The 23880-nt window shown below is 37.9% G+C and overlaps 1 protein-coding gene across 6 annotated transcripts; it reads left to right on the forward strand.

The window, feature by feature from the left end:
- The first annotated feature begins 843 nt into the window (after positions 1 to 843).
- HERPUD2 (HERPUD family member 2) lies at positions 844 to 22866 on the forward strand. 6 transcript variants are annotated; one of them, XM_075493479.1, is made up of 9 exons: positions 844 to 974; positions 1176 to 1504; positions 7318 to 7395; positions 10737 to 10850; positions 12961 to 13118; positions 19458 to 19580; positions 19945 to 20268; positions 21505 to 21619; positions 21978 to 22866. In XM_075493479.1, exons 2-9 carry the CDS (start codon positions 1358 to 1360, stop codon positions 22137 to 22139), a joined length of 1221 nt encoding a protein of 406 aa, XP_075349594.1. In that variant the 5' UTR covers positions 844 to 974; positions 1176 to 1357; the 3' UTR covers positions 22140 to 22866. The 6 variants fall into 6 exon arrangements, with proteins under 6 accessions (XP_075349594.1, XP_075349592.1, XP_075349596.1 ...); XM_075493477.1 differs by having other exon boundaries at positions 844 to 942; XM_075493478.1 differs by having other exon boundaries at positions 853 to 978.
- The last annotated feature ends 1014 nt before the right edge of the window (positions 22867 to 23880 follow it).

The following is a 23880-nucleotide window of genomic DNA, read 5'->3' on the forward strand; positions in this document are numbered from 1 at the left end:
ATGAGGTCAACTTTTACTGCAGAGATCTTTAGCTGAAGTATCATGAACTGAACTTTTCCCTTATTCATTGTCATTTTATCCATCAAACTCGAAGGTTATCCTTTAAAAGATTTTCTTTTCAGCAACTGAAAATCACGTAAGATGATCAGAAGTTTACAATGCTAACCTAGGGCTTCAGAAAGTTGTTTTATGATTTTAGACAGGTCTCTTGTGCAACATATAGCAGATCTCTTCCTATGCCTCCATTCCAGATATAAAATAGTGTTTCCTGATCTCACAAGGATATTGGGGATAAATGCACAGAGGTGTTCCCACACAATTGTGATGGAGGCAAGACGCACAACAAGTAATGTTGTGTTGCTAACAAGTATTCGGCCTTTCAGTCTTGGGACCATCTTGTGAACCAGCATCGTAACACAAGAAGTTGGTGGACACCCCACATCCTGTACCACGGGCCGCGGTCTACGGCCACAAGCTCGGAGGCTGACGAGACTGAAGACATCCACTTCCGGCAGCCCGCTTCTCGCTTTTCCCCACACACCACCCCGGTGCAAACTACCATTTCAAAACGCCCGAGTCCTTCCCTGCCAACACGGTTTTTCCCCTCCCCTTCTTTAACACGCCCTCGGCAAAACGCCGCAGGAGCCCCGCACCTCCCTGAGGGAGAGCCGCCTCGCCTAACACCGGCCTCACACACTGACCGCCCGCATTGCCTCCTCCCCCCCCCCCGCCCGCCCGGAGGCGGAGCGCAGCGCGCCTGCGCTGTGCACCCCGCCCGTTCAGCCCGCGGGCGCCACCCAGCGGCGCGTGCGGGGAGCGGCGGAGGGAGGAGGGACGCTGCCGCGCTTCGCTTCCGGTCTCCATTTTACGCAAACGACAGCAGGCCGGAGGTCGAGGCGGTGCCGCGGGCGGAGGGGCCCAGCCCGGGCGGGCGCGTTCCGGGTACCGGGCTGTCCTGTCTCCTTTCCTTCTCCGTGGGTGCGGGCGCAGCGGGAGGGTGGCCGGCGGGGCGGGAGGTGGGAGGTGAGGGGTGAGGGGTGAGGGGTGGGGGGTGCGTCCGTGTCCGTTGGCCCCGCGCGAGCCCCCGTCGCTGTGGTTACTGGCGGGCGGGTGCCTGTGTGTGACGTGCTAAGCCGCCCCTCTCTCTGCTTGCTCCCCCCCCGCTTGGTGGGCAGACCTCGGCCGGTGCCGCCGCCGCCCTGCCCGCGGTGTGAGCGCCAGCACGGGGATGGGCTCCCCCAGCTTCCCCAGGAAGTTCGCCCCCGGCCGCTGAACCCGCCCGGAGCGCCCAGACGTTCGAGCGGCTTCGTCTCCCCGGGAAGAGAGAAGGGCAGGGCCGGCTGCCCCTGCGAGCAGCATGGACCAAAGCGTCGTGGATCACCCGGTGACCCTCGTCATCAAGGCCCCCAACCAGAAATACACCGACCAGACCATTAACTGCTTTCTGGACTGGACTGTGGGCAAGCTAAAATCTCACCTCTCTAAAGTCTACCCCAGTAAGCCGGTGAGTTCTTGGCCAGCCGTTTTTCTTCATCTTGTCGGTCAGACTGGCATTGCAGTGACTTCTGGACAGTCCATCAAGACTTTCTTTAGGTACTCTGCAAAATAGACAAGGAAGAGCCCTACTGCCAAAGAGCTGTCTGTGTAAAGGCAATGGCTGGGTCTCTGCTTTCAGGGAAGTTGGCAATATAAATAGCTACTTTCTTGTATGGTTTAAGAAGATCACAGTATAGCATCCTGAAAGGTGGTATTGCTGAAGATGCTTACTAATGCTCCATTTAATTTTTTTAGGAACTGGAATTTAGATGTCTCAGTTAACTCCATTGAAGACTAATTTCTGTAAATGTAAGAGTTCTGTCTAAACTAGTGACAGTACTTAAGCCATATAGCTAAAGTTACTACAATCTAGTGAATTCACTGAGGTGTGGAGCAGATAGATGTTTATTCATAATGCTATTTGAAACACACAATTGAACAAGCTCCTGAATTATTTCCTTTTTTTTCCTCCTCTTTGAAAAGCCATTTTTTTGAGGTTGTGCTGAAAACTGCTCTCAGATGTTCGACAAACTTGTATGACAGTTGTGACTGTATTTTGAAATTTAATATAAAAGCTTCTATCTTTTTTTGTTCACTGACAAAAATATGATTTATTTCTAAATTCTTTTAAGTTCTAAATCTGGCAATTAAAAAGAGACTATGAAAAACTGTACAGATGATAATAGAAGGATAATGTACCTGTTTAGAGTGGCAGTCGTACAGAATGGTATATTTGAAAATTTGTTTCAGAAAACTATATAAAGGGAGTGACTTTGCCTCCACATTGCAGCAGCATGCGGGGCCTAGACCTTGCTGTATGAAACATCGGACAAAGGTTGCGTTTATACTGTAAATTAGTAGTGTTCACCTAGTTCAATAGAAGAATTATTGGCATTGTTGATTTCTTTTTTTTTTTTTTTGGGCGGGGGAAGGCAAAATAGTGGATTTGTGTCTCAAGGGGGGCTTCTGCCTTTTGGAGGAAGCAGAAGAAAAGCAGTCAACAACTTAGGCTGTGTCACTGGTACATTGAGATCTGTTAAGCAGTATTTGAGGGTTTGTGGGTTTGAGAGTTATTGCTGTGAGTAATCCTCTGCTGAGAGAGCCTATCTGCTGTGAAGGAAACAAATATATGACTTCAGCTGATTGCTGGTTCTTCCTCCTCACTAGAATCTCCTCCTATGACGTATTTGTGTTTAAACACTAGTTTTTTGACTCATCTTACGGTCTTGCTAAATTGGTCTTCTAGGAAGAATCCTTAATGAGGATTCCTTATCCTTAGGAAGAATCCTTAAAAGAGGTTTTTATGTTGCACTGTAGGTTTTAACCAGTAGTATAATATTAAATTTCAGTTTCCTGGAACATCTTTCTTCTGTTGAAAATTGATTCCTCAACATGTGTGTCATTATTAAATGACTAGTTCAGAATCACCAAAATTGTTCTGGGTTAAAGAATGGGGAGTTTCTTTAGTGAAAATTATCTCGGTAATTCCAGTTTAATTTGGATTTACTGTACTTGGAGTTAAACTAGTAACTGAACACAATATTTTTATTTCATAGAACCTTTCAAATTAAAGTAATAACATGGGAGGGGAGAAAGCTATTTAATAGGATGTCTCCTATATATAGTAAAATTAAAAAGTGTATTTTGGGCTTGATACATTTTTTTGATGTTGAGTGTTACTACTTTTTTCAAATTTGTTTAAATCTTTGTGCTTTTAGGAGCTTTTTTCCCTCCTTTTTTTTTTCTTTTTAAACCAGATCAGTGTTAAAAGCTTGTTGATCAAATTGCTACGTTCCCTGAATGTGATAGGTCCTGGAAATAACTTCTATTACAATGCAATTTTAAGTGTGCAAGAGTACATCAGAACACAGATGCTCCATACAGGTATTGCAGTATTCTTGAGGTGTGAAGGGTGTAAAATAGAAATTGGTTGCTATCACTGCTATACATAGTCTTTCAAGTTTTCATGTGTGACTTGTACCTCGTTCTCCTTACACGCATCTGTAAATTAGACTGTAATCTGATGGTAACTGTAAATGTTGTCCTTAAATTTACAATTTATTAAGAGTATATCTTTAGAAAATGAGATGGTTGAAATAGGCAAAGGAGAAATTAGGCCTTGAGGCAGTGTTTGTGATTTTCCCAGATTAATTTGTGTAAATGACTTGGGTAAATAGATACAAATTCCAAGTATAGGCAGATTTAAATTGATTTAGTCATTATTAAAGGTGGTATACTTACTAAAGTAAGTCACTGAATAAGCTAAATGGGTTTAAAACAGTGTTAAATTAGTTTGTGGGTCTACACTAAGGTTCACATTTGTCAATATTTTTTTTCCCCTGACTGGACCAATTTTACATAGCTAGAGTACTGCAGTTATAGTGTCCCTAAATGAAATGTTTATTTAAGAAAAGAAAACTTGGAAAATCAACCTGTATGTCTCAGTCTGGCAGATCTTATGTTCACTGCATTAACTGCTGCATCGATTACACCCATAAACATTAATTTAAAACTGCTGTTTCTCATTTCCTTTAGCACCTGTCACCTAGCATATACTTTGCCCACAGTTCTAACCAGATGGGGTTGTTTGGACCTAGCATATACTTTGCCCACAGTTCTAACCAGATGGGGTTGTTTGGATTTTTATTTCCTATGGAAGAATGGGAGACAGGCTGAGTGACCAAAATAATGAATGTCTTGTAGCTGAACAGGATAGTTCAGAGATTGTCTATGTTTCTAAAGGAAGTTGTTGCTTTAGCTTAAATTTGGTGGTTTTGGTAATGTGCTGGGTGTAGTTAATGTGAACTAAGCGTTGCAGAAGGAGTCTTGCTTGAAAAATGGAAGAAAAAAAACACTAGCTGATGAATTCTTGGTTTTAAATGCATACCTTTTGGATTATGATCTGAAAACTGTCTTCCACCTCACTTCTAAACTTTAGGTTCTAGAATCATTTTATCTGATGCTATGTGCTTGCTTCTGAAAATGGAGCCACTGTAATTATATATATTTTTAAGTCTTTTTTTGCATCACAGTTGAGTGTTTGAGCTAGCAGTAAGCATGCTGTTCCTTGAAGCAGGAGGTGTGGTAGTGAACCTCCTCTGGCAGAGGATGAGTTGAATGCCTTTTCCATTTACTTAGGCATATATGTGAATTACTGTGTTTTCACGTTTATCACCTCTTCTTCCATCTGCATTTAAAAAAAACCCACATTTCAGAATTCCAGGATGGCTTTCACCTTGAGAATCGCAAGAGGTAATCCTGTAGGGCACAGTTAGCTGTTTAGTTACGTGGGCAGGAGTATGGGGTTTAAGACCTCATCTTCCCCCATTAATGTCTCTAGCTTAATATGATTAACAGTACTCAGCATATGCGTAACCTTTTCTTTTGCGATTTTGTAGGGAGCTGAAACGCGTTACTGAACGCTATGTAGTAGTCAACTTTAAGGGGTCATTTTAATCTAGCAGTTCTTTCTCTGTAAAGTATTCATATTAAAAAAAAATAATTTGTACTACTTGTGTCATGTTTGAGAAAGTACTTAATTAGATGGGGTTGAGGGGAGGTTCATCTATAAGGTACTGAAGAGAAGAATCTGAATTTGACCATGTAGAAAGCTGTATTATGAGTGGGACGGGCAAAACAGGACTCCATTGCCATATTGGATGATGGTACAAATTTAGAGCTTGGGGGTTTGTTTTGTTGTTGTTGTGTTTTGCTTGTTTTGTTTTTACTGCTTATCTGTTCTAATTAATCTCCAGATAATCTATCTCAGGACCCAGAAACAAGGTTTCTGAGACTTTTGGCTCCACTGGTTGTTCTAAAGCAACAAGTTTCTAATTTACCGGAAATCAAAATTTTCTGTAATCTCGATGCATGCTGCAAATTGTAGTTTTTCTAAGAAAGCCTTTCCCAAATACAAAATGCAAGTAAGCTTGTATTCTGCTAGCAGACTGTTCCTGCTTGAAAGGAAGAACTAAAATTATATAGTTCAAAACAGATTAGTCTGATGTGAGAGAGACAGGCATTTTTTTGTTGTTTTAAATGTAAATAGAAATAATACAGCATGATGTTGAATTCATTGCAGTATTTTATCCCTTGGAGCTGCAAATAAATAGTTCCCTGTGTCGCAAGACTTAGGAAAATGGTGTATTATGTCACTAATTAAAAATACAGAAAAATGCAGAAGAATATATAAGACAATTCTTCAGTAGAAGTGATAAACAGTTCTGTACTATATGGGGCTCATTTTTTAAAGCCGTGTATTTAATCATGAACAGCTAGTATGAATTTGGGGAAAAAAAGCAAAAGCTTCTTAGATTGAATGTACTTTTTATAATTATTTGCTTAGAGTATAATTTTTTTTCTAGTGATATGATCAGATTTTTTTCAGGGAAGAATCAAGTTCTGCAACTTTTCTATGTTGGGCTGAGTTATAGGGAATCTGTAAAAGGCAATTGCAAGAAAAAAAATCTCAAAGCTTCTGTGAAAGCTTTTTCTAATCATGGAGATCTGGATCTCAGGTATTTGTGTCTTAGCATGAATAAGACTTCAGAGCGGGCAACAGAAGGCTGGGAGAGAAAGAGGAGAGATGATGTAAGACTAGCTGTTTGTATGATGGCGAAATTCTTCAAATATTTCATGCTGATAATGCATGTCTGTTCCACTGATGGTAGGCTAGATTTCTTCATTTAGCATTTGCTTATGTTAGTGCTTTCTTTCAAGTAATAAATGGTATTGTATTAATTTAGGGTGCAAGCAGTAGTTAAACTGAACTGATGTACGAGTTGGATTCTCTTAAAATTATTTTAATATGGATGAATATTTAAGAAGCTTTTTTAAAAAAAATAAAAGGGAGCTATTTATTCACATAGTTACAGCATGTTAGTAACCCGCTAGTATTAAGACTATTGAAAACTTTCTGACATCATAAATGGAGTGGGGTTGGGGTTTTTGTTTGCTTGTTTTCTTTAACCAAGTAAACAGTGTATTGCGTTACTGTACTGGACATCTTACTATAGATAGGTACCCCAGACAGTTTCCTTTTAAAAAGAATTTTGTCATTATCTCTTCTGTGTAGAATAGTTAAAAGTTATTACCTTATGAATAGTGTAGTATTTGTTTTTTTTTTTTTAAAAATCTCTGCATTACCAAGGTATTTTAAACTGTGAAAGTGCAAGAACAGACAAAAAAGCTTACCACAGTTTGAAGGCTACCTTAAAAAAAAAAAAAATCCTTTTGCTGCTTCATGCTTTTTAATGCTTTCCTCCTTGTTTCCTCTTGTGATTTTTTCTTTTTGGGGGGGTGGGGGCAGGGACTAATAACAGAAATTCCCCGTTGAAAAAGATTGAAACCTGTGCCCTTCTTTTGCATATTTTAATTGTCATTCCATCATTCTAAATATTTTTTGTTTTGTTGGGGGTTTTTTTTTTTGCTGCCCCAGCCACTTTTCCATCTACTTTTTCAGAAAGTGCCTGGGAATGGGAGCAGGGTAAAGACTAAATCTTTAAAAGAAGGGAATTTTTTAATATACTTGATCGTTTTCTTGAGCAGCATTTGCCAGTTAAGTGTTGTTAATTGTTATGGCACTCTTGCTCAGTGCATAACAGCAGAATTCTTTTTCAGAGTTAATTTGCGAGTTGGACTTGTGAAGCTGCTGAAATGTTTTTAAGGCGATCTCTTGGTGGTTGGAATTATAAGGGGTTTTCTCATCTGCAAATGTTATCTCCAGCTGTATATCTGTATGGCAGGAAAAAGCTAAATTCCTTTCTTTGTCCCATCTCCTAGTCTACAAAGGATCAGAGACTGGTGTATTCTGGCAGACTGCTTCCTGATCATCTGCAGCTGAAAGATGTTCTCAGAAAAGTAAGCTTTATATCAACACCATATGATATTTGACCAAAATCCCTTTTTGGGAAATAGGAATTTAGATTTGTATTATTTAGCTTCAGATTTTCATTGTTGTATTTAGAGATGTAACCATATAATGTTGACATGTTCAGGAAAATGTATTTTCAAGTATGCCTTGTCTGTAGCATTGTGGTACTTGCAGATTGAGGCATGTTTCCAATTGGTGGGAGAGCAAGTAGGCTATGTGAGTCCCAAGCACAAGATATGTAGTGTAGAGTGACTTCTATGGACAGTTCCCACTATGGTGTAAACAGAATCCTTTAACAGATTTGTGTTGGTTTGGCACATAATTTCATTTCTTGTACATACTTAAATCCAAGAACTTACGTTAAAAATGGTACTTGTGTAAGCAAATTAAGGGTAATGTATTTATATGCAAAACCAGAATTCTAAATTCCTAAACGGTTTTGCTGGGAAAACTATTTGTTGTCCTGGTTTTATTCATCAGCTAGTAACTGTTCCTGATGATGTTTGGAAGTTTGTTGGTTCTTGTGGTTTTTATTTCTTTTTTTTTAATTTATTCTGCTGGTTTATCTTGGAAAAAATAATTTTACTAATCTAACTTTGGATTCTTCAGTCAACATTTAAATTAAATCCAAATCCTGAATACAAGTGACAGCTGATGTAGGAAATCTTGAAATACATGCACTTGGTTCTCAAATTGGTTTGAATAGTTTGGATTGATGCTACCAAGTAATAGGGACTTCCTTAAGTTAGTAAAGTTCTTAAAAATGTATAGAATAAGATGATATTTAGAGCAGATTATCAAACACCTTGTTTCAATTTCGATGGCAACAGAAAACATAATGCATTATGTTGAGTAGTCTATAAACTCCTTGTAAACAGATCAGGATGCATCAATAGCTGCTATATTTGGAAAATACTTTAGGTCATTAAACAATTATACAGTTTTTAGTTCTATGAAATAGGTAAATTCTGTAATACAGTACCTGGGTGTTGATACTTTTTTTTTTGGTAATGTATTAAGGTAAAAATTAATGTACAGACTGCAAAAGTGGGTTACACGTTAGTATGGAGGAAAATGTCTAAAGGAGAATAATGCTTTATTGAAAGTGGGCAACAAGTTTTGTATTAAGTATGGAGAAAGGGATGCAGGGGAATCTTGAGTATTACTTGAGCAGACTAACACTGTTGTTACTTCATAATATTCATTCTGAAATAGATTTTATTAAATTGGATTTAACTGCTTACCAAACTGATTGAAACTTGCTGTGTATAGGTATACTAGAAAACTGGAGCTGGACTGTTGCCAACGAGTATATGTCGTGTACCTTTTAAAAGTTCATGAAAATGGTTATATAACTTACCTCAAAGCTTAGTTTTGCTTGTTGAGGACAAAATGAAGTCTGAATCCCTGGAATTCACTTGGCCTGCTTACAGCAGACTAGTTTTAGGAAACACAATTTCAAACCTGGCTTATGTGCTAGAGGAGAAACTTTGCCTAAGTAGTGTCTTCCTTCACTATACAGGGGCTATATTTGACCTCAAAGGCATTTTAGTAGCTATAGGCCTTGGGTTTAGTTAAAGAAATGTAGTGAATTTAGAAATCTACTCATCAGTCTTAAGCACAACATTAAAAATTTGTGTTGGAAGAAGAGGAGTGTTTTGTGCTCAAGCTTTTAAGAGCTTTTGGAAAAAAGGTATGATTACTCTTAAGTTCAATCTCATTCTCTGCCATATCCTTTCTACTTGATTAGCTAAAAATTCCTAATATTATCTAAGGATGTACTTACTAAGTCTCTCAATTTAGGCTTGTGATACTTGCTCTTTGATACTGAGCAGCGTCATTTCGCTGATATAAAATACCTTGAGGCTGGAAGTTGTGGCAGTCTTCAAGCATAGTGATGTCCAATGTGTTATATATAGATAGAAATACATGACAATAAACTGTCACATTGAATAAAGCTGTACACTGTAAGCTTACAAGTAATATGTCTAGTTTCCTTTGCCTGTCTGAGTGGCATAAGTTCTCATCTGGAAAGAAGGTAACTAGTTAGGTTAAAGGCTTTTGACATGGTCAGAATGCTGATCACCTGCATTCAGTGCTCTCTGATCTTTTCTTACTATCACTGACTAGTAAGAAATTGCACTTTATATAATAGTGAAGCTGTGCTTGGGGCTAGAAGCTGATACATGCAGAGGAGTTTAAATGAATGTGGATGTGGATAGGCTATGCTAGCAGTAATGCACAATGGTGTATAAAAGCAGTTATCCAGTTTTCTTTATTCCTAAAGATTAAAACTTAGAAATGAGTAAACGTGTGTTTTAACACTTTTTTTTTATAGTTTAAAAAACACTCCAAACCTGGTATTTCTAAATGTCATCTCATTAAAAACTGCAGCTTGACTGCACCATGCTGATTTCAGAAGAGGACAGAGGGGTTTTTTTTTGTTGTTTAAAATTTGGTTACTGAGGAAGCTGTAGTGTGCAATTTAAATACATAGTCATAGCTGTTCTTGTTGCTATGGCCATTATAAGCTTCAGGCATGGTGATATAATGGGGTGTTTTCATTTGGTGCAGTGAGATCTTCTGGCATCCATGTTGGAGTGGGGGGAGCATATTCATGAAGAATTGGCGTGGGCTGATAACTTGCATGCTGACATGGCTTCAAGTGGTGTCGTTTGCTCGCTTCCTCAAATATTTAGGAATACTCAAGTCCCATCTAGTGCTTCAAATAGCATCCCCTGAGTGTGGAATATCTGCAGGGGCTCTTCAGTTACTTCAGGGCATCTGCAGGTTAGGCTTGAGCCAAGCTGAGACTGGAGTGAGGTGGAGGCAATGGCTGGTAATTTTTCTTGTCTTGGTCTGCTTGTGGAATTCTAGTGCCTACATTTTTCATTTACCCTGATGTCTTTATTGAATAACACTCTTCATTAGATCTCAGTGCAAATGTAAGCATTTTTAACTTGAGGGAAATGGAGCCCTGTAAAGGGTTTGAGATTTTTCCAAAATAAAAGTTAAAGCTTATGATATACTTCCTCATGTTTCTCTGTGTGGTCTTCCATTGGTTCTGTTATACTGCAGTTCTAGGGAAGACTGGGGGTAAGTGGATGTTCAATGTGTTATTGTGGACAGCTGCTAAGAAAACATTAGTTGTGAAACAGTAGACTTCTCTTGTGCTAGGCTTAAGTTTTGCTATATGGTCTCTCCATTTTGTGTAATGGTTCTTTACTGATTGCAAATGCAGCTTTGAAGGTGGATTTTTAAAGACATTTTTTGTTTGTAAATTTCTCAAATATTGTTGCTTTAGCTCTTCCATTTCTTTAATTTTTAGCAAGATGAATATCATATGGTTCATCTGGTATGTACTTCCCGGACACCCCCAAGTTCTCCAAAACCCAGCACCAGTAGAGAAGGTCACGGAGCTTCCACCTCCAGCACTAGCTCAGTGAGTTCTTTTTCATACACAGGACATGAATTTCTTCTACGCTGAGGAAACTTTCCAGGAATTTCTCTTTTAATTTTTAAAATTTGACTGTAAAATTGTGTGGTAAAAGTAGAGCATGCCATATGAATTTGCACAATTAGATGTGATTATTTAAGGGTCTCACTTTATTTAAACAAAGATGATCTTTTTTCAAATTGTAACACAATTATGTTTATTAGATAAAGCACTACTTTTTCTAAGCTATTCTTTATTTTTAACACTTTTTCTTTATAAAAAAGTACATTTTCCTTTCTCTCCATATCCTGGTAACTTTGGCAGAATTTGAGCAGTGTATTCAGACTTTAAAAAAAAAAACAAAACAAAACCCCAAAACTAAGTTCTGATTTATTTTGTGAAAATTTGTACCGCCGAAGAGACCGGTCAAATTAGTGCCCTTGTTGTGAGACAGACAGGTGGAGCTTGGCCAGTGTTCATTCTGCTTGGCAGGAATTGGCCAGTACTTATGTAGTAGCTTCAAGGTAGTCATAGTGTCTGTAAGACAGTGAGAAGTAGAAAGTGTTTTTAATGTTTTATTAGTTAAGCTGTTCATAGAACACTTGTTTAGGGTGTTTTGAGCCTTCCCCTCTTCACACCCTCCAAAAATGATGATGTTCTTTGATTGTACTCTTTTAACAAAAGGACAGTTAATGTTTCTGTTGATGACTTGGTCGTCATCACAGTAATTCACTTCGCTTTTTCCAGAGCTGGCAGTATCACTAAGCAACCCTTGAAGGTTAGTCAGAAAGGAATGCATGCAGTACCATTGTAGGTACTTCTCATCTGTGGTGTGTTGATTATCAGTATATGGGAAATACCCTTCCAGTAATAAGCTGTCTGTCTTCATTCTTCTGTTGATAGGGTACTGTTTCTGACTGCTATGTGACAGTCAGAAATATGAGCAGTTTAAGCAATAGTAGAGAGTGGACAGTGGTTACATCGTCTTTTCAAATACTGTATTTATATCTCTGTTTGCAGGCAGGACACAGGGGGCCTCCTGTGTGATTTGTTTTATTGCTACGTAGATCAGATGTAAATGTATTTAAATGACTGTATTGATGACTGCTTAAAGCAGTCAGTATGCACAGTGTTAAGTTCATAATACTTTGAAGGAAACAACCTAAACCCAAAGCTTGTATGGCCTTTGTTCTTCCATTTGTTTTTTATTTTTATTCCCCCCCCCACTGTCTAGTGGTAAATTTTTCTTGTTTTCCTTTGTAGGGCAAATGTGATATGGATGTCTTAAGTAATTGCAGCTCCTCACTTCCTGAGTTGTCAAAGTTGAAGAGGATTTTCTACTGAGTAAACATTACAGTAATGCTTAGCAATAGGATTTGGGGATTTATTAAAACTAAAATAATTCATCTCAATGGCCACATTGCAGTCTTGTTACGGTGACAAATAATCTAGGAGAGCCAGCTGTTGTCCTACTTCCAGGGTTAAGTATTGATCTTGGAAAGCATTGAAGGTCTCACACACTAGTTTTAGGTGTGTTTCTGGGAGCCTAACTAGTTCCTAGCTGCTTCCTCATTCCCACCCTCTGCCCCTTCCCAGCAGTGAGGACAGCAATTCAGATTGGGCAGCTGCCACAGTGAAGAGGATGATGAGTAGAAGGGGAAACTGAACACAAGAATAGAAGAATGGTATTTTAAGCCATTGCAGGCACTGTTGTCTCTGAATATAAAAACGTATCCTGAGGTTGTAGTTACTTTTGTTAATGGTAGCCACTATAATTTTTGTTGCTGCTAAATATTCTTTGGATTAAGCTTTGGTTTGGTTCAGCTCTTTGAAACTTTGATTCCCAGGGACTTGTGTTTTCCTCTGGGACTTATCAAGTATTGATTCTTTCTGAAAACTTCACTTTTTTTTATATGTGCACCTGAGTGCAATTTTGAATTTCTGTTTTTACTAAAGGCTTGCCAGAACCAATAAAACCCCAGAAGACTTGCCTGGTGCTTATATTCTCAATAAAACTTGTGACAAAACATTAAAGCAAATAGTTTTTTAAGACACAGTAGTAAATCTTGTAACTGTGGCAAAAAGATCCCCAACCTCAATTTTATTTATTTTTAAGAATTTGGACCGTTCTGGATCAACTGCCGCCTCACCCACAAACCAAGAAGCTTCATCTACATCGTTGAACACTAGTGCAGATGGAGTGAGGCATCGTAATCTTCCACAAGCACAAAGCAATCCCATACCAAGCCACCAGTTCCCTTATTTAATGCAAGGGTAAGTGAGATTAAAGCAATCCTCAGCTCTTTGATACTCTTTAAAGTACTTTAAATGTTCAGTTACAATTATGTTTCTTTCAGTCTGCAAAATGATTCGGCTAGTTCATCTTGAAGCATAAGTCACATTTAGAAACATTTTTAATGTGAACATTAATGTTTTTAGCCAGCGGTCAATCGGAGAGTAAGTGTTCTTGGTGCTTCCCTTCAGGCTGTTTTTATTTTTTCTTCATGCTTTCTGCCCTCAACTTTCTGTTGATAAGTGCAGCTGTAATATTTATCTAGTGGATGTAGTTAGTGATGTAACTGATAAAATTACTGCTTCTGGTTGCTTTTTCTAGTCCTATATTGTAATCATCAACACTAAATTCTTAATCAGAATATGATGGTTCTTAGTTTTTGACACGAAAGATGTAACTCTTCACTTGTCCATATTGGATTCAACTGTAGAAATGATATGCAGACGTTTTGAGTACGTGTTAAGTGCTTGTGTATCTACAACAGAATTTTAAAGTGTTTTCATACATACCAATGAAATGTAACCAGTGTACATTTCTAGATGTTGTGGCTTAGCCCCAGTCAGCAATTAAGTACCACACAGCTGCTCGCTCACCCTCCCCCCCAGTGGGATGGGGGAGAGAATCAGAAGAGCAAAAGTAAGAAAACTTGTGAGTTGAGATGAGATAAGAACAGTTTAATAATTGGAACAAAAAATAATAAATTGAAATGAGAAGGAAAACGAGAGTGAGAGGGGGAACAAAACCCAAGGGAAAAAAAACAGTGATACAACCGCTCACCACCCGCTGACCGACACCCAGCCAGTCCCTGAGGGGCTGGGGGGCAGCGACCGCTACCCCCCAGCCAACTCCCCCCAGTTTATATACTGAGCATGACATCATATAGTATGGAATAGCCCTTTGGTCAGTTTGGTCCACCTATCCTGGCTGTGCCCCCTCACGGTTTCTTGTGTGCCTGGCAAAGCATGGGAAGCTGAAAAGTCCTTGACCAGTGTAAACATCACTTAGCAACAGCCAAAACATCAGCATGTTATCAATGTTATTCTCATACTAAAATTCAAAACACAGCAATATACCAGCTCCTAGGAAGAAAATTAACTCTATCCCAGCTGAAACCAGGACACTAGATCAGATCTATTGTTACGTAATAACTTTCAAGATTCTGTTGTTTTTTTTGCACTTAAAGCAGCTTTAGGAATTTTTAACCCACGTGACCTTTGCAGCTGCTTGAACTTTTCTTTTTTTATTTTCTCCCAAGGGGAAAATGGGAGGATAGTGCATTCTGAGATGATAGCTGTCATTTCCTCAGGGAACGCTTTAAAGATTTCTTTCTGACAAGGCATTCTCCTACTACTATATAGATTCTAGAGATTTTCTTTGGAGAATGTTGAAACAAAAAAACCCTATGAATCTGCTAACAGCAACACTTGTTTCTGTCACTGGAAAGAAAACAGATGTCAAGAACTGTTGAAAATTTATTTAGTTTCAGTTCAATTTACTTGTTCTCTTGTTAGAGTTAACCTAGAGTTTACTAGTCTTACTAGTTTTCATTCTGAATTCCTTCAAGTCCTTTTTATTATTTATCTGAAATGTACTGTCTACTGGGAAGAAATTGCCTTTGCAATGGGTGGAGCACTTACGTTATTCTGACCACATGCATCTCTGCAGAAGTGGTTATACTTGCCTTTATGACAAAGCTAGGTGACACTAGTTTGACTGTCAAGACTGCTGTTTGGTGTAATGTAAATTAATTTGGGAAGCAATCCATTCTGTGTTGTGTAAATTACTAATCTGTAAGAAGTTTTAATGTTTTTCCACTTGGCTTTTCACGTAAGCATACCCTGAGAGTGAGTTTTCGTCAGTATGCATGGTGAACTGAATAGCTTATGGACTTCAAAAAGGCAACAGAACCATTGTTCAATCTTTTAGCTGAAATAATTCATTAAAATACAGTGGGAAGCATCAGTTTGGAAGATATTACTGTTTTTGGGGGAAAAAAACCAAACCCTAAGTCTATGTCTGTGTTAGCAAGTAATATGGATTGAGAGGAGTGGATCTGTAGACTGAAAGAGGTGCTGAGAACCTGACATCAACACTGCACATATTTCAGCGTTTTCTGTCTTACTTGGACTATCTCTAGTTTGGTCACCTGGAATAGGTGCCTGTTTGAGACTAAAGAGCATTAGCAGTGCATCTAAATCACATCTTTCAATTTAGTGTAAGCCAAAAGGAATCCAGATGGTGATCCAAGAGCATTCTGTGGCGCAAACAAAACTGTAGTAAGAGGAAGTGACTAGAGATGTGCTTCAAAAGTGCAATCCTGACCTGAAAAGAAATGCCAAAATAAATGAACCCTAAATAATCTTAGGCCTTCTTTGTAAAAGTAGTTTAATGGAACACTATCAGAACTTAAGTTAGGTCTTTGCTGTAGACTTCTGGGCACTGGCTGTGCTCTGTTCAAAATAGTCTGTGCCAGTGCCTGCTGTAGTTTGCTGTCATCTTTAAACTTTTTAATGCTTTCAATAGTCTTCTTAGATGCATCTTTTTTTGCTTCAGGGCACTGCTACTTGTATTCCAGCAATAAAAAATGCCTTCTTTTTTTTAGCTGCTCTCGTAAACATCGTTTGGGGCAATGAAATCTAGCTTTAATATAATTTATACACAGATTGAGACTTGTTAGGAAGAGTCACAGCTGAAATTTGCATTGCCTTGTGGATTTTTCTTATTGTTCCATGACCAAACACTTTTATTCTAGCTGCATGATGAACTCTACTGATGGGGAAAGGTCTCCAGATGTTTGAAAACATATGTGAGAGTCAGTTTTCTTGAACATTTTGCAACACTTTCATTAGTAATTTGTACAAATAAGGAACATGAATTTTAGGTGATTAAATGATGGTTTTGATAGTTTTTCAGTTCCTGGTACAAAGCTTCAATGTGTGAGTCGAATACCTTTTGGGAAAACAGCTCAGATTGATAAAATATTACAGAGAAAGCAATTTAAAACTTTCTGTTGCTTTTGAGCTTTTGTAAATGCTGTTTTCTAAAAATCTTGGCTTGAGGTGGGACTGGGCAAGTAGTTCATATATCTACCAGGTCAGTCTTTTGCTGTGGAGAGCAAGCACAGCATTGTCTGCTCCTATGGACTTAGTCGTGGATCAGGGCCCCACAGTGCTATGCAGGTACAAACAAAACAGATGGGCTCAGTCCTGAAGTGGCTTGCATTTCAGATTGGAGAGTACTTGGAAGCAGTAAACAGACAAGAAAAATCACGGCAGTGAGATTATTTGTCAAGTGTGGGCAGCTTGTCTAAAGAAATGTTTTCATATTGTGTATGTAGTAATGTTTGAAAGCGAACAACAAAATGACATGCTGATGGCATACGGTATGTTCTAGCACATAAATGCCTTGCTTCATCAGTAGCCTTTGCTCACTGCATTTTTTTTTTTAAAGTAGCTAATAACATAGTGGAGGATATTGAATGTCACTTCAAGCTGATATCCCAGGCTGATATGAGACTAACGCTAAATGAAGTGCCTTTGTGGGTCAAGGTCATTAAACAAATGCAGTTATTGTCAGTCATGCAGATGACAGATTGAGCTTTTAAGTCTGAATAAAAAGTCTTATTTTTCCATTAGTGGTGAGCAGTATCGTCATGATGACACTAGCTAACTAGTCTGACCTACCCTCAAATTGAATCTCAGTTAGCTCATTTTAGGTGCCTTCCATAGACCAAAAGTAGTACTTCTGAGCTTTCTAGCCACTTAAGGAGTAGCATGCCTCTTTCTTTTCAGAATATTCTGAATCTGCCTCTACCATTTGAACCTTAAAAACTGTTTTCTGACTTATCTAGCTGTTCTTCTACTGCCTGCTCTGCTTTGTTCTCCAATCTTGGAATGCCTGTGCCTATCCAATTTGTTTTCCTGCTCTTGTGCTGTTGCTGCCATTCTTTTGAAATACTCTGCTTCCTGCCTCTCTTCCTGCCCCTGGAAAAAGATAAGGAGAAAGCACGTGCTACTTTCCTTTTTCTTCTAACAGCAAGCCAGTTTGCTTTGCTGAGAAGAGCCTCTTCCTTTGGAGAGGTGCTTCTCACTGAAATACAGTATATTTTGTGTTTAGAGTTGTTCCTGAATTTCAAAAGCTGACTTAATACCCTGGCAGCTGTAATAGCTGTATAATTGGCAACATCTGCCTCATTCTGATTTTTGATGAGCAAATAAAATACTGCTGAGGTTGTTGGCATTCTAAGGCAGAAGCCAGTTCTTGAATATTGATGTCTACTTTTTCTCATTAATGGAGTCAGATCTTGAAAAGTTAAGTCTTGCTTCTCAGAAAGTCCCATCTCCTAGAAAAGCTGTTGGAAAAAACCCCACCAAAATATTTGAATGGGAAAGGAAAGAACATAACTGAAATCTTCTGTGGTTTATCTTGGTTGACTGGTTTCTTAATCTACTATTATGCTTTAAGACATCAAGAAAGCAGCTTTTGAAAGAGTTTGGAAGAAAGAGGCTCAAATCCTATAATATTTCTAAAAGATGTATCTGTGATGGAGAGCTATTAGCCTAAGGACTCTCAACTTTTGTTGAGCTCAACTTAGCAGTTTTAAAGAACAGCCACCCTAAAATCTGTAACTCATGAGAAAAAAAATTGGTGAATTCGTGCAGAACTCAGCCAAGTTGAGTAGCACTGTTTATTGGTGACTGAGCTGGAGAAATAGTTGTGGTTGAACAGTGAGTGGTCCTGCCTGTTCGCACCTCCATGTGATACTCTACCTGCTTGAAATTGAGACATTGCGCAGTGATTTGTCACAATGTAGGTCTTAACGACACCCATGTAGAATATCTGAATCATCTTTACATTCTGGGGGTCAAATGTTTTATAAGGGTCAATGTTTTATGAATTTTGGAGGAGTCTTATTTCTCAGTGTTTGCCAGTTCAGGGGATAGAAAAACACATTCTTAAAGCTTGCAGCCGTAAAGATAAAAGCATGATTGATGTTTTTCAATAGCAGCTTGGCAGCTTTGCTGTTCCAGCATGTTAATTATGCATAAATAAGTAGCATCAGCAGGGCTGCCAGTTCACCCTTGCAACTTTTGAAAGAAACCTAGAGTTTTGCCTATGATTATCTCAGTTTGTATGTGGTATTGGGAAAGTAGCTTTTGCTTTCTTTTCTCCCCCCTTCCCCCATCTCCCCTCCAAGCTATTGTCAAAACAGGTTATGACTAAATAAAAACATAACAAACAGTTTTAGCAGAGGTCATGGAGTTGCATGACAGGCTTTTGTCCAGAATTACAGTGAAATACTTAATCATGTGTAAGATGGAAAAAAGATTTTAATGTCTTCCTCCCATCTTTCTTTCTGGGCATGTCTTGTATATCTGAATGCCTGGTAGACTAATGAAATCTCTTGGTGATATCTTTGCAGGGAGTGCCTTACTTAGGGAACAGGTGTAGTCTGCAGTACAATTACAGCAGTCTCAGCTTTTGCTACCTGCAGTCTGAATAAACTTTTCTTCATGCTTTATACTCTCATGCTGTCCTGAAAGATGTCCTGGTTTACTACAGTTCACTACATCAAAATCTTTGGGGAAAGAGTTGGAAATCTTGCCAAAACATGCTATATGCTCTAGGAGGTAAGAGAGGCTAAGAAGTTTAAAAGCAGACAAACCCAAACTTAAAACTTATGTACAGGAGCTTTATCTCTCTTGCATGTGAACCGGAATTAAAAACCTGTAGGGGTGAGAATTGCTTATGCTCAAAATATTGAGGGGGGGGAAGTAAATAATTTAGTGTTCTTAGTTGCGTTCTTCAGAAGATGTATCTGAAAGATTAGTTTGTTGTCTTTGCTCATGTTCATTTCTTCATGTCACAGAATCACAGTAGTATTTCAGGTATTGCTTCCAAAAGAAAGTTACAGAAGCTAGTAAGTTTCCCCTTTACAGCTCCTGCCGTGCCTTTAAGGGTGACCTTTGAACTTAAAAGGAATTGTATGGAAGAATTTCTGCAGTTATATACACAACTTTGAAAAATTTTCAATATGGTTTTGTCCCAGAGACGCAGCTAGTGACAGACATCTAAGTACAAAAACAAATCCTCTTTCTATAGAAATAACTTTGCTTATTAATTTCTTGTATGAAAATACAGTGCTTTTTGTTTGAATGGGTGGGATGATCTCACTACGTGTTGTTTCAGTTTTATTTCAGTGCATTATTGTAGGGGGACAAATGAGAGGAAGAATGCTACTTTAATTGTTTTTTAATATTAGTGCATTTTATAAATGTGGCAATTTAGAACTGAGTATTTTTCTTTAAATCCTTTTATAGTAATATAGGCAACCAATTTCCAGGCCAAGGTGTTCCTGCTGGATTTTCCATGTATCCTGCATTCAGTCCCTTACAGATGATCTGGTGGCAACAAATGTATGCACGTCAGTACTACATGCAATAGTAAGTCTGCATTATCTTAGGTAGTACAGAGTTACACTAATGAATGGAAGGTATTAAAAAAATTAAATGTTGTTTACAGGATCAAAATATCTAGCATGGCTAGATATTTTTTTAATTTCTTTAATATCTTTAATTTGCATGGCTGTGCAGTTTTACACTAAGTTTTGTCCAGCAAATTATAAAATCCAGTTTTGGATTGGAATTAATGTATTAATAAATAAAGGTTTAAGGGAAAATGCAGTTTGTTTTGACATGTATTGCATCTGAAACTTTGTTTTTATTAGTGTAGAAAAGAAGACAAGAATAGGCTTAGAAATTTTGGTGCATGTTTTTTGACAAACTAGTTTTATGTTTAAATTTTTAGCCAAGCTGCTGTTTCAGCCCAAGTGACTTCCAGCACTGAGCCAGTGAGATCTGCAGTTGCCCAGGCTGTAAACTCAGAACGTGCTCCTGCAAATGAGCCCCCAGCAGTGCCAAATGTAGCTGTCCAGGAGAACAGACCTGTAAACGCGAATGTTCAGATGAATGCACAGGGTGGCCCGGTGATGAATGAGGAGGACTTCAACCGGGACTGGCTGGATTGGATGTACACATTCTCTAGAGCAGCAATTCTTCTGAGCATTGTATACTTCTATTCTTCCTTCAGTCGGTTTGTCATGGTAATGGGAGCCATGCTGCTGGTATATTTGTGAGTACAACAGTTGAGTAAAGCTGCAGATCTGATATGTGGAGTATGGTGCTAGTGTATAATCCACTTAAACTGTGAAAAATTATCCAAATACAAAAGTTTAGGCACTGCTCCTTTACAGTATGGTGTGTTTAAAAAAAAAAAAAAATTGGATTTCAGAGACACTGATATGAAAAAAGAAATAATTCTCAAAACACTTTTACAGTAAGTTGGATACCACTTATACCTGAAACACAGTGCTCTTAAATGTTGTTGATATTAACAGATTAGTATTATAGAAATGAAGAATTTGGGGATGGAAATTTAGAAAGTGGGAGTGAGGGGAAGGAAGTTCATATAGATCAAGAGTATGCTTGCATAAACTTAAAACATTTACTGCTTGGATATGAAAGGAAAATTGCAGAGCTAAGCTCATACATATTTCAGAAATAACATATGGGATTTGTGCAGTGAATTGCGTTAGGCAGTTACGGTAGCGCTACTGTAACGGTGGGTACTAGATCTGGTAGAATTGCAGGGACTTAAAACTTTTTTTTACAATGCATCATAAAGACTTAAGCTCTCTATTTGATGAAGAAATATCAGTACTGTTGTCATCACTGCCCTTTATATATGAAAATACCTTAGTGATGTAAGTAGAAGTGGAAAACAGCAGTAATGCTTGATATTTTGGACTGATGTCATTCGTTGAGGGTTTCCTTACACTGTGGTCTCTGTCCTCACAAGGACTGTTCTGTTTCTCATGCAGACATGATAGTTGAAATCAGAGTATAGACACATTAAAACGTAGGAGAGGCTTATTTAATTTACGGTGGTAATGTGGTTCAAGCCTTAGCTGAAGTTTAAATTTTTCCCACAGAAAATAGACTTTAAACTATGAAAACTAAGGCTGCCTTTGAAAATTAATATAACTTAAGTACTTAAAAATGGGGAGAAGACCCAAAAAAAGTATTCTATGTATTTAATCACCTAATCATGGTAAATTACTAATCTTCTGGAACAGAGGGCTGTGAACAGCACTTCTGAAACTTAAAGAACAGCTTTTAGGAAGACCCTTCTTAATCCAGACGTCAAAGAATAGCCATTCGATCTAGAAATAAGACTTGCAGAAAAATACATGTAGCTTCATTCACTTGAAAGTACTTGAAGAATTTACTGCAGCAGTTAACTGTAGCAGAAAAATCTTTTTATTCCTTTCAAAAGAGAGGTTTTCAACTGTTCCATTTTCTTACATAGACACCAAGCTGGATGGTTCCCCTTTAGGCAAGAGGGAGGCCAACAACAGGCAGCCAATAATGTGGAAGTGAACCGTGATGGGCAACATGCAAATAATCCTGACCTTGAAGAGATGGTATGTAAGAGCAGACATGTCTTTTGAGACTCCTATGGTACTAGTGTATAATGTTGACATACATTGTCAAGTATGCTGTAATGTCTGGACAGAAAGTCAACTTTTATGAAATGTAGTTGGTTTAACCAGAAAGCTTTCAGCATTGTCCTCAGTGTCGTGCCTGCTGCTTAAATTCTTTATTTTTCCAGTCTGACAATTACTGATTGTCTTTACTTGAATCACAGACTTTCTTCATGTTAGTTACTCTGCAGGAGGTTGTTCTGAGAGAAGTTACTTAAGGTAGGAAGCTAGCGCTGGTTACTTTATGTTAGAGCTCTGAAAAGTAGCAATTGAATTGTTTCAATTTCTGTTTTTAAAGGAACGACTTATGGATGATGGGATTGATGAAGACAGTGGAGAAGATACAGGTGAAGATGCCAATACAGAGCAGCAGCCTGGATTCATGGCTTCTGCTTGGTCCTTTATCACAACCTTCTTTACATCACTCATCCCTGAAGGGCCTCCACAGGTTGGCAATTAAAGTGGAAAAGGAACTGTGTCAGGCAGCCTCAGTAGCCATACATAGAAGTGGAGCAGATTCTAGAGAGTGTTTTAAATACAGTGCAATTTCTGAAAACTTACAATGTTATCTTTTTGATCATGGTGTACAAAAATGTGTATTTTTTTCTTTTGGCTTTCTCATGCATTGAATATTTTAAGCACAAGTGGACTACTAAATGCTTTCTTTAAGATTCTTCTTTTTCTGAAGAATAAAATGCAAAGATATTGGTCTTCCATGTTTTATTTTCATTTCAAATGTGTATTACACTGAGGCAAAAAGCTTGTACTTAATCTGCACCATTACCTCTTTAAAGAGCTGTTAAAAATATGAATGTTGACAGACCTTTCCAAATGCTATCTATTCATCTGAATAACTTTAATGTATCTCGTGTTAGTTTTATGCAGGGCATGAATTATCACTTGGGATTTGGAGTTTATATCATTCCTGAAAGAATGCTGTAAACACAAGGATTACTTGTTAATGGCATGTTGTCTTCGTGCCACAAAATACTAAGCCTCTTCTCATAATTTAGAAAGCTAAAAGCTTTTTCTTGAGGCTATACTGGAGTTCATTAACGTTGGAGGTGTTTGACAGCTCTTCAAAGACAATTGACAGCGATGGGATAAACCTTAAATGTTTGATACATACAGTACTTTTTAAGAAAAACATAGCTGTACTGGCGAAAAACAAGTACATTAGGTTTTTTTAATAAAAACTGTTACGGTAACTCTTTTGAATGTTTATATGCATATTTGAATGCAAACAACTAAGTAGTGCATCATTAAGGATGAGAATATGATAGATTTGAGGGTGGAATAAAGTTGTTATGGTGGCATTACCAATATTGACTGAAGTGATATGTTTGTAGCAGCACCTACACAGTAATGGGCAAGATATCTGTATTCTTAAACTTAATCTAATTAAAACTGAGAAAAGAGAATTGTATGTGAGGTAGTAGCACAGTGCTACTCAGTTTGGTTTTGGTTGCTTTCTTTAGATTTTAATCATAGTCCAGAAGTTTCATTTTTTTGTTCCTAATTCTGAAGTTACCATGTGTTATCGAACTTTAACAGAATCTTTGCAGCCATTTTTTACCCCAACCAAAAGAAAGCTTATCCAATTTTCTAATTTCCAAGTACAGGGCAAAGCTCTTAAATAGGTCTAAACAAGTGAGAAATAAGGGTTTCTTTTTTGCTTGCTCATGTCAAACTGCTGAAGCTATGCAGTTTTAAAGCTTAAAAAATTTTCTTTGGGTTTATACTCTGAAATATTTGTCAGGATTTCTAGGCCTTATTGAGACTTGACTCTCAATTGGAAAAAAGAAACTTGAATAATGATTTTAATTTAAACAGCTTAAATAGAATGTTTGAGTTACAAAATCTCATTTACAAATCTGTCAAGAGGACAAATAGAAATATAAGTCTTAGAAGCATCAGTTATTTTACTTGCTGTATAGGCAGCAATGATGAATAAATCATGTTTAATGATGGTGTTTTACTCCCATGTTACTATGGAGAGCTGCTCTCAATTTAGGTTCTTTACTACATAAACATAAAATGTGTAGAATTGTCCAAGAAATGTTACCCTTTTAATTTGGTGGATGGATCTAACTTGACTAATGTTTAAGAACTATTACAAAAACTTAACGTTTTTAAAGGAATGGCACAGAGTGACAGTCTTGGATGTCATAAGACTTATTTCTGGAATGCATTGAAAAGGT

The sequence above is a fragment of the Mycteria americana genome, chromosome 2 (genome assembly GCF_035582795.1).
Source record: "Mycteria americana isolate JAX WOST 10 ecotype Jacksonville Zoo and Gardens chromosome 2, USCA_MyAme_1.0, whole genome shotgun sequence".
NCBI lineage: Eukaryota > Metazoa > Chordata > Aves > Ciconiiformes > Ciconiidae > Mycteria > Mycteria americana.